The 12,542-nt window shown below is 40.6% G+C and overlaps 1 protein-coding gene across 8 annotated transcripts in view; it reads right to left on the reverse strand.

Annotated features, from left to right (window-relative positions):
* Positions 1 to 4,588: 4,588 nt before the first annotated feature.
* Positions 4,589 to 12,542, reverse strand: part of ATP7A (ATPase copper transporting alpha) — a 32,194-nt gene continuing 24,240 nt past the window's right edge. For 7 of the 8 annotated variants that reach the window (XM_074835327.1, XM_074835331.1, XM_074835325.1 and 4 more), the window contains 4 exons: positions 12,178 to 12,381; positions 11,470 to 11,614; positions 10,861 to 10,963; positions 4,589 to 8,962 (listed from right to left, as the gene is read on the reverse strand). In XM_074835327.1, the coding sequence (XP_074691428.1) occupies positions 8,686 to 8,962; positions 10,861 to 10,963; positions 11,470 to 11,614; positions 12,178 to 12,381 (729 nt within the window). In that variant the 3' untranslated portion in view covers positions 4,589 to 8,685. The remainder of the gene's footprint in view (positions 8,963 to 10,860; positions 10,964 to 11,469; positions 11,615 to 12,177; positions 12,382 to 12,542) is intronic. The other variant, XM_074835333.1, reaches the window with a different exon arrangement.

Genomic DNA, 12,542 nt, shown 5'->3' on the forward strand with positions numbered 1-12,542 from the left:
TTTTAAATTTTTTTTCAAATGCAGGCTCTCAACCTTATAGGCCTAGATTTCAGAAATACAGCATCACTGAATGAGTCTAGAGCAAGACCATTTATATTAAAAGGCTTTTACACATGTATCATATATTTCACTATGGGGTTTTAGTACCACAGTTTAAAAATAAAATTTTATTTAAAAAAATATTTAAAACCTACTGAATTGATTTGTAATACAGATTTTCTTGGATAATCAAAGCTGATGGTGTTTGGGCCGTGTATTTTGATATTCAATATAAATATCAGACATACTCCCCTCATCAATTTGAACTGCACATTTATCTATTTTAATGCATTCAGCTCTTATCTTTTGCTTTAGACATTTAATACGGCCTACTTAAAAAATGGGTAACAAATTAGTCTAACAATAATCGCCAACTAATAAAAAGACAAATCCCCAGTTATACCCTCCCAATATATTTGGTACTGAACTGTGCATTCAGGTGAGAGTGGTTTGGGGCATCTGCCTCCCTGCCTCTTCCCCACCCCGAGGCTGCTGCCTGAGCCCTGGAGACGTCCCAGCACCCCCTCTTCTTGTGAGGCAGTTGCTGTTTCTGGAGTTTTTAAGAAACAGGGCCCTCTAGGAGAAGGTGGGTGACAAGTCACTGGGAAATGTTAATGCTCTACCAATATTTCTCCGTGGTTTCACAGTTCCTGTAAGGTGCAAGGGAAGGTTTTTCTCTGTCTCTCAGAAAGAAAATTCCTCCCCAAAACTCTGCCAGGTACTCTTTCTATGCTCTTTACCTTTTTCAAGTTACCTGATCCACTCATAGGCTTTCTGCTTTATCATGTTTTCTTCAATTGTGCTTATTTTAATTTACAACTTAAAATTCTTCTTTGTTAATTTGTAATTCACTCAGTTCTCAAATCACTGAGCGCTGAAGGAATAAGCAGATCTTGTCTTTTTCCCCTCAGTTTCTCTTATACCTCCTTAATGAGGGCAATTTCTTACAGCAAAAACCAAAGTTCGGGTGCTCCTGGGTAGGCAGGCTGCGGAGGTGACACCCCACTGGAAAACCATCCCAGCACCAAGTAAAAGAGAGGAGGCAGGAGAAAGCACCGATTCAGTTCTGCTCAGCTTTTGTCTTCTGAAACCATGAACAGGAAGAACCTCAGAGTGCTCTGCTGCTTCTGCACATCAGGCCTTTCGGACAAAGATGTTGTTAATTTCAGGCTATTCTGCATTCACCATGGATGTCTCCTGAGTTCACCTCCGTAGGTGACCATACCTACTTTGAACTCGAGCATTTTACAGCAGGGAACATTCGTTTACATACTCTGTAAATTATCAGCTAGCTGTGGCTCTGTGGAATTAGCAAAGACTAAGAGATAGAAAAATTACAAGGGATTTGTTTCAGTGTGCATGCACAAGGTTAGCTTTCACCTTTTTATCCTAAATAAAAGGTGGAGTTACCTGCTGGCAAACTTCTCTGCCCTTCAGGGCAAGGCAGGGCCTCCGCCTCCATATGTGATCGCAAAGCACTCACTGCACTGTGAACATTACCAGGTAAGAGCATTGGAATTGAAGGACAAATTAGGCAAAAATATTAAGATTTATACCCACAAACTGACTACTGCTCTGAAGATCAAAGCTTATGTGAACACAAATCTTGTATATTTTCACCAGCTCTAGCTTTGTCTGGTTTTTGTAATCCTTCACAGCTCTTCCTTTTAACAATCGATTGGGATATGGAGTTTGAGTAGCCAGTCTGGCACTGTGGAAAATACTGCCTGAAGCATGGGCGAAATTCAAAGTTTCTAGCACTGCTGTAGCCAGAGAGTGAACGTGTAGTCTCCTGGCTGCTCCCATCACCTGCCTAATGTTGGCAGGTTGGCAAGTGATTGTACACAGTCTCATTTCTAACAGTAGCAGGGAATGAAGGGCTTCAGGTCTGTCCGAGTATGGAATTGGATGGGGGTTTAAACTGAAAATGCTAAAGAATCCTACTCTATACACACTGTCTCTTTTTCCTTGCAGATGAGGATGTATGTGTACAGCTCTCAAACTCTCCTTAAGAAATTTATTTTAGAGATGTGTTTAATGGGATACAAAAAAAATAATCTTACCTCTTCAACAGTTTTCATTCATGACCTAGTAGACATGATAGAAATTCACAGCTACTACTTGAATTATCCAGTCAACTGGAAGGAAAAAAAATAACACTGCCAGTAGCATAGCTCTGGTATCAAGACAGATGCTGAATTTTGAGTCAAAGCCTGCCCTTTAGGGCTTGTCAAACTGTTCTGCAGAGATCTTTTCTAAAAATGTTACTTAAAAAGAAAAAAAAGAAAGCGCATCTTAAAAGAAGAAAATGTAGCCATACTAAAATTAAAGCATCTAGGGAGTGGTTAAAAAAAATAAATCCGTGCAGGAACTATGTGCTGGTAAAATGGATGCCATCGAGCCTGAAAACATGATGTTTCAGGCAGCAGCTGCAGCGACTCCAACATTAACCAATGGAGTACCTGGCTGTGGTAGGCTGCTGAAATACAACATTTCTATGTGCTTCTGTAATGCCACACAAGAAAATAAGTTTTAGAATACCCTTAAGCCTGTAATTATCTACTATATGATTTTCATTCAGAGCCCTAGAAGCTGATATTTGTTCCACTGATTTCATATAGGGTAAAATGAACCTGTGTTTGATCCAAATGATTTAACTTTATTTTTTTTCCCCAACAAAAAAGTAATATTGAATGTGAGAGCTCTGCTCACCGCTCTCACGGGTGCTTGATGCCACCAAGAGATGTGAGGCAGGTGAGAGGGTGCTGCAGTAAACACTTATATGAGCCAATGTTAAACTGCAACAGAATTTACTCTGTGACAACTCAGAGTTGTCACTTTGGAAACACCATTGACTTGTCAGATTTCAGGGAAGGAGAGACATTTTCAAATTCCAGAGTCTTAATAATTTTGAATTCTAATACTATTAAACTTAGTGTTACTTGAATCACAGATGATGTATGTTGGCCAGATGAATATAGAGATTTTTGTATCGCACCTTGAACTCAAGAACCCATGCTCCAATTTTCCTCGTCTCTCATGGAAACGAGTTCATGGAATACCTGCCTCTCTTGGTCTAGTATGCTAATCAGCTGGTAAGATGAACTTAAAAGTGTCATTTCACCTTAATTTAACCTGAGGGTATCGTAGAACCTTTACAACTCTGAGCTCCCAGTTGGGGTTGTAACACCAATCTACCTGTGAACAGGCAATAAGGCATGGTGGAGAGGGAGCCTGGCGAACACAGGGAACAAGTGTTTTGGACAGAACAGGTTTTTGTCTGTGTGCTTTTTGGGGTGGGGGTGGGGGTGTTTGTTTGGGTATTTTTGGTTTTTTTCAATGTAAATAAGAAAAACAGCTCTAAGGAGTACTGGAGCAATTCAGTCATTGTTTACTTAAAGTGCTTGAGAGATGCTTCTAGAAAGCTCAAAAATGTAAGACCTGTTCAGGCTTTGCACCTTTTTCCTATCCTGACAAACTGAAGGTAGAAGCCCCCCTGCAGATGCGCTGGCCATCAGAGACCACAACCTGGGCACGAGTCAGGCTCCCAGGACCTCTTCTAACAGGGTCAGCTGGAGAGCCAAGAAGGGGATCTGTTCCTTCTGTTACTGCTCCTCATAGCTTCAAACACTGTTGAGGATAGTATCTAGGCTTTGGCAGGAGATTTGTGCTAGATTTTGAACCAAATGATTATTTTGGTGATGGGAGTCCAGCCATCCCCATGAGAGGAACACTGGAGCACTCCCATGGACTTTTCTCCACCACTTCATGCTTGGCACTTTTCTTTGGGACACGGAGTGATTGCATAAACCACCACACTTCAGCCAGACTCTTCGCAGTAGCGCCCAGTGAAAGAGGCAATGGGCACAAGCTGAAACACAGGAAATTTCATCCTAACATCAGAAAACACTTTTTCACTGTGAAGGCGATTGACCGCTGGAACAGACTGCCCAAAGAGGTTGTGAAGATATTAAAAATCTCATTCCTGGGCAACCGTCTCTAGCTCACCTGCTTTGGCAGGTTTTGTCTATGTGACCTCCAGCAGTCTCTTTCAGCCTCAGCTACTCCACGATTCTGTATTACAGTGATAATCTTTACATGATGATAATTCCACAGTTTCCCAACTTTCACCAACATCACTTGCCAACAGGCCTACAATTTCATGTAGGCTGAATGTCCTCCTCAAGGCCACGCAGTTTAGCAGAGCTGGAAACATACGTAAGAAACCCTGATCATCAGCCTTTTGCCAAACAAGCTAACAGCAACAGTGCTTCACCTTTCCCACTTCACCCAGAGTGCTCCTACTTGGGAAGATGAAGTGCACGTGACATGCAAAGCTGCTTTCAGAACCTCCATCCTGTACACGCACATTTCAACCTCCTGCAGGGCAATCCAACATCATCACATCCCCAAGGTGCCACGCCTGGCCTTTTCATCAAACAGTGCAGAGGAAGGAATGGAGAGAAATTTTGCACAGCTGGCAGTAGAATCTGTTAAGTCAGCTAAAGAAAGATTTGAAGGAAATCATAAAACATAATTTAAAACAGTCTTTGGATGTTACATTTTTATTATATAACTTATAATTGCCATTATAATGATGGAGGCACAGTCCTAAAAGAACAAGAAGCTGAGACTACGTGTTTCTAGATGTAAAGAAATGTAACAGCACTAAATTAACATCCCACAACAGCATTCATTTCTCCACTCTTTATACCAAAATTGAATTAAAAAAAAATATCTCAGGTTTAAAACATTTTGTTGGAAGTTCTAAGCAAAAATATAATCACAGTTTTTAATAAATAAAAATGCTTGTTTCCATTGTGTTCTGTCAACTTCACATTCTTTTTTGTATAAAAGTTCAAGTGTCTACTCTTTTAAAAGTTTATTGGTAAGATTCAAAGAGCAATTTTTAAAGCCTCCAGCATATGTACTTTGTTTTTTAAATAAAGCACAGGTTTTATAAATAGCTAGTTACAGAAAATAATAAAATAGACAAACTAGTAAAACAATTTCATTTGTAACTGTGTGTTTCCAAGTGATATTTTAAATTTCCGAATCCAAACTGTCTCCAACAGGAGTAACCTATTTACATAGTAAAACATTTACATTTGGGAGAACATTTAGCTCCCACATTATTTCACTTGCACTGTACATTCAAACTGAAAAATATTTTGGTTCTTCAACATAAAGCACCTTACATTTTAATCACAAGATAGACATTCTGCAAGTCAATATCACACGTTTGGGGGTATGTTGGACAGATATCCTGTTTTCAAAGATCCGGACTCCGAATTTCTTAATCAGCTATACATTACTCAAACATACCGTGTACTATATTCAAGTTCAAAAGACAAGTCCAGACAGGTTTCCCTAAAAGAGGAAAACTGGATTGAAAGGGACTTCCTGGGTCAGTAAGTCCTGACCACTGCTTTTGCTGGCATCACTTCATTGAAGCCTCTTTCAGAAACATGAGAGCAATTTGCTTTCCACCCACACTAGCTCTAACAGAAGCTATCTTGGAACCTAATAGCTGTTATAGTTAAAAAGCTTCATCTCAGTTCAAGCCTAGATTTATCACAACCACCTTATACCCATTCATGCTTGGGCTAACACTGGTCTTTAGCTTAGTTATTTCTTCTCTCTAGAGTTTGATCCTCTGACTGTACTTACAAGCTGCTAGCCCATTCCCGATAATCATCTCCGCACCTCATTAAGTATCCTGGTTTTGAAAAGTAGCCTTATTTTGCTGGAACTGGATCAAATGCTGGGTTTCACAGCATGGAAAACATGGAAAAGCCTAGAAAGACATCTACACTGGGAAAAAGTTGGTGATAAAGCAAGCATTCCACTGTAAACATTCAACCTATGTACAATTTAGACAACAAAAGGTCAAAGCCTTTTGTTGTTCAAAGTGGACTAAAAAAATATATTTGGAAATAATTTAACAAATTCTTCAAGCTGCTTTATCTACCAACCAGAAATTTAACCCTAAATTACTACTCTCTTTCCTGCAGTAAGAGCATGCTATCATTTACATGCCACATATACCATAACCAGCACCTGCAGTAGCGAAACTTCCATATGAAAGCATGCTAGGATCTGCCTTGTGTCTGTACTGCACAATTAAGACCACCCATCAGCACAATCCAGACAAAAATATGTAGAATGCATATTTCACTATACAAAAATGATGTTGCTCTACAAAAAAATCAGGACAGGCTGAAGAGGGCCCAGAGAAGGGCCACAGAGATGATCAGGGGACTGGGCAGCCTGCCCTGTGAGGAGAGGCTGAGAGAGCTGGGTTTGTTCAGCCTTGAGAAGAGAAGGCTTAGGGCAGACCTTATCACCATGTTCCAGTATTGAAAGGGTGAATGCAAAGCAGGTGGAGACTCCCTTTTTACAAGGAGTCACATGGAGAAGATGAGGGGAAATGGGTACAAGTTACTCCTGGGAGATTCTGACTGGACACAAGAGGACAATTTTTCACCATGAGAACAATCAGCCACTGGAATGATCGCCCCAGGGAAGTGGTGGATTTCCCCACATGGGACACTTTAAGATTCAGCTGGACAGGGTGCTGGGCCATCTTGTCTAGACCGTGCTTTGCCAAGAAAGGCTGGACCAGGTGATCCTTGAGGTCCCTTCTAACCTGGTATTTCATGATTCTTTCACCTGCAGAATCTTGCCAAGATCAACAGCGAGAATGAGTGTGGATAAACAAGAAAACTGAAATCTTTGGAAACCGTTTGCATGGTTGTGAGGCACTAAAAAACCATCACAACACAATCAGTTTTTAGGTAACTATCTGCTTTGTAAGAAACAGCTTTGTTGCTGAAAACTGGGAACATAATCTTACAGAAGGCTTTGCAGTAACATATTTCAGCATTTCTTAACACTACTATATATATATAGCTATGATCTAATTTAAAAAAATTCTATATTCATATAGAGATATTAAGAACCTAAATCCTGCAACAGAAGTATTTTGTTTCTTACACTAGCGGCAGCAACAAATGACGTTGTTCTCCTCACTGCAATATAACAAGTATACTGATTTACTACAACATATTCCATAGCACAACTCTTGTTTTTATACACTGATATTTTTCCGGTAGTTCTCAGATAAAATGCAAAATCTATTTACTTATGACTTTATACACACACAATCTATGCACTGACATCAGACTTCAAGTTAAAAACTAGACCATTAGAGAGATCTCTTTCATACTCCAAACTGATTATTCCTCCTCTACAACCACAAATTTGAATTATGTGTTTACACCATGGACTGTATTCCATAATGTAATTCAACATTATCAAACCTATTGCTTTCGATAGCTGTCTCAGCAGAGGATTTAAAGAAAAAGGTTTATTAAATAACAAACAGGTAGCTACCTACTGGGTGACAAACACCCTTATTTCTCATTGAGAATATTTTTAATATTAATGATTTAATGATCAAAACCTGCATTTTGATATTTCAGTTCAGTAACAAATGAAGACTGTCTTAATTCACAAAGCCTGGATCTGAGCATCCCAAGCAAAGGAGGTTTGGATCAATCTATGGAGTGGACTCTGGACCATTCCTGGTATGCAGACACTTATCTTTATAAGCAACTGAAGTTAGTGCAGTATCTGACATGTAACAACTTCTTTGATAGTGTTAGATATCTGCCAAGACTGAACTGAAAAGATTTTAAAGTCTGCGTGATACCAGTTCAAATTATTCTGGTTCATTTAAGGAGTGCTAGTAGATATTGGAAGTGAGCACTAACTACATTGCTGCCTTTTAAAAGCTAAACCTTATGGCTAACACCACATCCCATTCGTATCATGTTCAGATGTTGCAGAAGTTTTTGGCTTAGGAGAGGCTGGGAATGAGCAAACCTCCCAACCCATTCAACCTTCACGCAGACAGTCTTAGTAGCAGGAGTGTACTGGGGCACGGATGTATAGAGTCAAATGGGTATGACATTAGAAATCAAACCCAAAACTTCTCAATTATCTCTGCCCCGCAGGAATACAGATCACAAATGGTGAGATGATTTAAAGCTAGGAGTGTGAAGAGCTGGAACCAGATGTCTGTAAAAAGATAAGACATTGGAGAGGAACCGTTTCTGGTAGAAGGCAGGCTATGGAAACAAGAGGGGTCCTGGAAGTTTTGAAGTAAGGCACACCTATCTGCAAACACAGAACCTTCAGTATTTTGCAGATGCAGTAATCTATAATTTTTTAACACAGTACTAAACTTGACTATGCATAAAGTAGCCTGTTACAAGGCTGGGAAATAAGTTTCTGGTTCCTTACTTTCCTTAATTGTATTTTGCCATTTTGCCAAAAAAAATGCTATACTGCAAGCTTTATGGAATGATAACATGGCCTTGTTTGCAAGCATTAACAGCCCCTGCACCATTTTTTTGGTAAGTCTAGTTTTAAAAAACAAAAAAAAACCCTGCAAAAAAAACCCCAGTCACTGCAAGAACTATCTTTCTACATTAAAGAAGAAATAAATCTGCAAAGACCCCCAGAAACAATCAGTACATGCATGAACTTCTAGACAGCTCCTTTGGTTGTTTTTTCATTTTGCTTCAGGGTTTGGGTTTTTTTTTTTTGCTTAGCAGGGGTGGGAGGGGATGGTCGAGTCTTTCATAATGCTGTGTCATCATCTTCTCCAAAATCTCCCACCAAAAGTGAATGCTTATCTGGTTCATTAAGAACTATGCTGTTCACTGAACGCTTGTCTGAAAAGAGAGAATTTATAGAGGCTCTACTGTAATTGATGATTCGATCCATTAAGCTCAGTTTAGGAGATCCTGTTCCAGTCTCATCAATTCCAATGTGGACACTGATTTCCGACGGGCTCTTATGTCTCATTTGGCCACGGGCCCGGAACTCGAGTTTCTCAGAACTTGGTTTCTGGTACCTAAGGAAGGGAAAAACGAAAAATGGTAATACTTCAACCTGAGATGTATTGTATGTAAAGTACACTAAAATACGAAAAGAAACTAGCCTACGTGCTATGATGATGCACAAGCCAGAGACATTTATAATTTGATTGATTATACGAGTGATGAAAGTTTCACATTTTGCAAGGCTACTATACAACCAGAAGCTATTTCAGTGCTTTTTGGCCAGGACGCAGAAGAACAGGTAAAACTGACACGCATCACTCAGTATTTAACTGCTTCATTGATGCTGAGCATCTGCAAAACATACTGGCAAAATGCATCTACTGAGAGTGGATCACTGTAACTATCATTTACCAACTCTACTCTCCTTCACAGAATCACAGAATCATTCAGGTTGGAAAAGACCCTTGGGATCATTGAGTCCAACCATCAGCTCTACTCTACAAAGTTCTCCCCTACACCATATCCCCCAGCATCTCATCTAAACGACCCTTAAACACATCCAGGGATGGTGACTCCACCACCTCCCTGGGCAGCCTATTCCACTGTCTGACCACTCTTTCTGTGAAAAATTTTTTCCTAATGTCCAGTCTGAACCTCCCCTGTTGCAGTTTAAAGCCGTTCCCTCTTGTTCTATCACTAATTACCTGTGAGAAGAGACCAGCACCAACCTCTCTACAGTGTCCTTTCAGGTAGTTGTAGAGAGTGATGAGGTCTCCACTCAGCCTTCTCCTCCTCAAACTAAACAGTCCCAGCTCCTTCAATCGCTCCTCATAGGATTTATTCTCCAGGCCCTTCACCAGCTTCGTTGCCCTCCTCTGCACTCGCTCCAGCGCCTCAAGATCTCTCTCGTATTGAGGTGCCCCAAACTGGACACAATGCTCCAAGTGTGGCCTAACCAGTGCAGAGTACAGGGGGACTATCACCTCCCTACTTCTGCTGGTCACACTATTTCTAATACAAGCCAGGATGCTGTTGGCTTTCTTGGCCACCTGAGCACACTGCTGGCTCATGTTCAGCTGCTTGTCAATTAGAACGCTCAGATCCTTCTCTTCCACACAGCTCTCCAGCCACACCTCCCCAAACCTGTAGCGATGCACGAGGTTGTTGTGGCCCAAGTGCAGGACCTGGCACTTGGCCTTGTTGAAGCTCATCCCGTTAACGTTGGCCCACTGATCCAATCTATCCAAGTCTCTCTGTAGAGCCTCCCTATCCTCATGCAGATCGACACTCCCACTTAACTTGGTGTCATCTGCGAATTTACTGATGATACACCCTATGTCCTTATCAAGATCATCAATAAAGATGTTAAACAGAAATGGTCCCAACACCGAGCCCTGAGGAACACCCCTTGTGACTGGCCGCCAGCTGGATTTAACTCCATTGACCATCACTCTCTGGGCCCGTCCATCCATCCAGTGCTTGATCCAGCAGACTCCTTCTTCTGAAACCTCATGTGTTAACTAAATAGCAAGAGATACCATTCCCACCCCAGTGCTACACTACTCCTAACTGCAGAGTAAGGAAAAATAACGCAGTGACAAATGCAGCAGCTTGGTTTACTTACTGCAACAATCCTCAGTGTCAGTGTGGGGTTTACAGCTGCACTGTCTCAAAAGGCTGCATGTCCTGACAAGATTTCTCACAAATATACAAAGGAATTTTCCATTCTGAACATACTTCTGATTTGTACATTTCCCTTCACATGACATTTTTAAATATTACTGTCTGAAGCGCTTTGGACCAACTGACTGCTCAAGCAAGAACAAAACCAACCGCTGCTAAACAGAGACCTGCCTGAACTGTTCTTCAAAAAGCTATGAAATCTGTCATAGTCCCACACTTATCTTCTGCAACTCAAAGACCTGAGCTTCAAATCCAAATTACAAACCACAGAATTGTTCATACTCACATCTTTAACAGCAAAGAAGAAAGCACAACAGAAACAGAGGAGGCAGCCATTGCTGCAGATCCCATCCAGGGCTGCAAAACCAAACCAATGGGCAGGAAGACACCTAGAAAAAGAAGATAGCAGTAAGTTCAGAGCAGGAGCACAGCATTATTCATGTATTAACACATACAATGCCACGTAGATTGTCTAATTTTAGCTGTATTTCAGTATGTTAATAAATAGGATTTTAGTTTAGTGTTAAGTGACAAATATTTAATATATAAATATTTGTGGTTTATGTCTGCTAGAACCTATAGGTGAATACAGCTGGATATGCATTCTGAAATTCAGAGGTCTTGCCTGCCCTGCAGTAAACTGCTTATTCATAGGATCAGGCTCATTCAATAAACCTTTTATCTTAAGATTATTTGATGAACATAACTGTAATAGCCATAATGAGGGAGGAGGACAGCTCACAAATATACCACTACAACGTCCCCAGGCAGGGAACTCAGCAGTTACTGACAGTCATAAATAAAGAAAATGGATACTCTTCCACACAACAGTACATCACTGCAATCTTCTACTCACTAAGCACAATCTTATTACTGAAGGGAAACATTCACGTACCAGCAGCTATGGGAACCCCAATGAGATTGTAAATTAGAGCAAAGACAAAGTTGATCCGGATTCTTTTCACAGTTTTCCTCGATAAATCTATACTTGCTACCACATCCATCAAGTCATCCTGCAAGTTAATATGTTTACTGGAGAACTCAAAAAGAGAAAAGAGAGCATACAGTAGTGTCATCATACTCCCATTTTAAAGCTAACCACCATAAACTGGATATAACAGACTATATGTAGTAACTATTCTGTAGGCTGCTCTAGTTTGTCTGCATAGAGCCCATACAATCAGCGCCACTCTTATTCCAGATGTCATGGTAACCCAAATAATGTATACAGCATCACACAGTACAGCTCTGGACACTGACCACAATTTCTGTCAAGGTGTTGTTGATATGTAGGAAGAAGTGACAATAACCTTGGAAGTACTGTGGTATGTTACTGAAATATAGTTTATGTTTGCCAAAGGTCAGGTCACTTCTTTGCCCACTCTCAAACTTCAGTTACCCCAAAATGTGTACTACCCAAAAAATGGGGAAGTTTCCTTCATAGGATAACACTACACTAAACAAACATGATTAACATGATCTCTTCTCTGCTCCAGTTCTCCTGGCTTATGAAGGTTGCACACCTCAGCAGTGGTCTGAATCATTCAAGACATCCTGGACCTTCTAACCCCTCTTATTTTAATCAAGCACTCTTATTTCTTACCCTAATTAGAACCACATCAGCTGCCTCAATGGCTACATCAGTACCCGTGCCAATAGCAATTCCCACGTTGGCCATAGCAAGAGCTGGGGAGTCATTGATACCATCTCCAACCATGGCCACCCGTTTTCCTTCATCTTGTAACTGTTTCACTTTGGCTACTTTGTGGGAGGGAAGAACCTCTGCAAACACTTTGGTGATGCCAACCTAAAGAGAGAGAAAGTAGAAGACTGTCTTGCAGCTTTTCTACTAGCTAGCAAAGCTTCTGCCTTTGATAATGTGACCAGGAAGGCTGAAACCCATGTTATCACTCATGACCTAAAGACCAAACCCATCTGATATGAAAATAGCTCTGAGTTCAAAGTTGA

The sequence above is a fragment of the Strix aluco genome, chromosome 10, assembly GCF_031877795.1.
Source record: "Strix aluco isolate bStrAlu1 chromosome 10, bStrAlu1.hap1, whole genome shotgun sequence".
Lineage (NCBI taxonomy): Eukaryota > Metazoa > Chordata > Aves > Strigiformes > Strigidae > Strix > Strix aluco.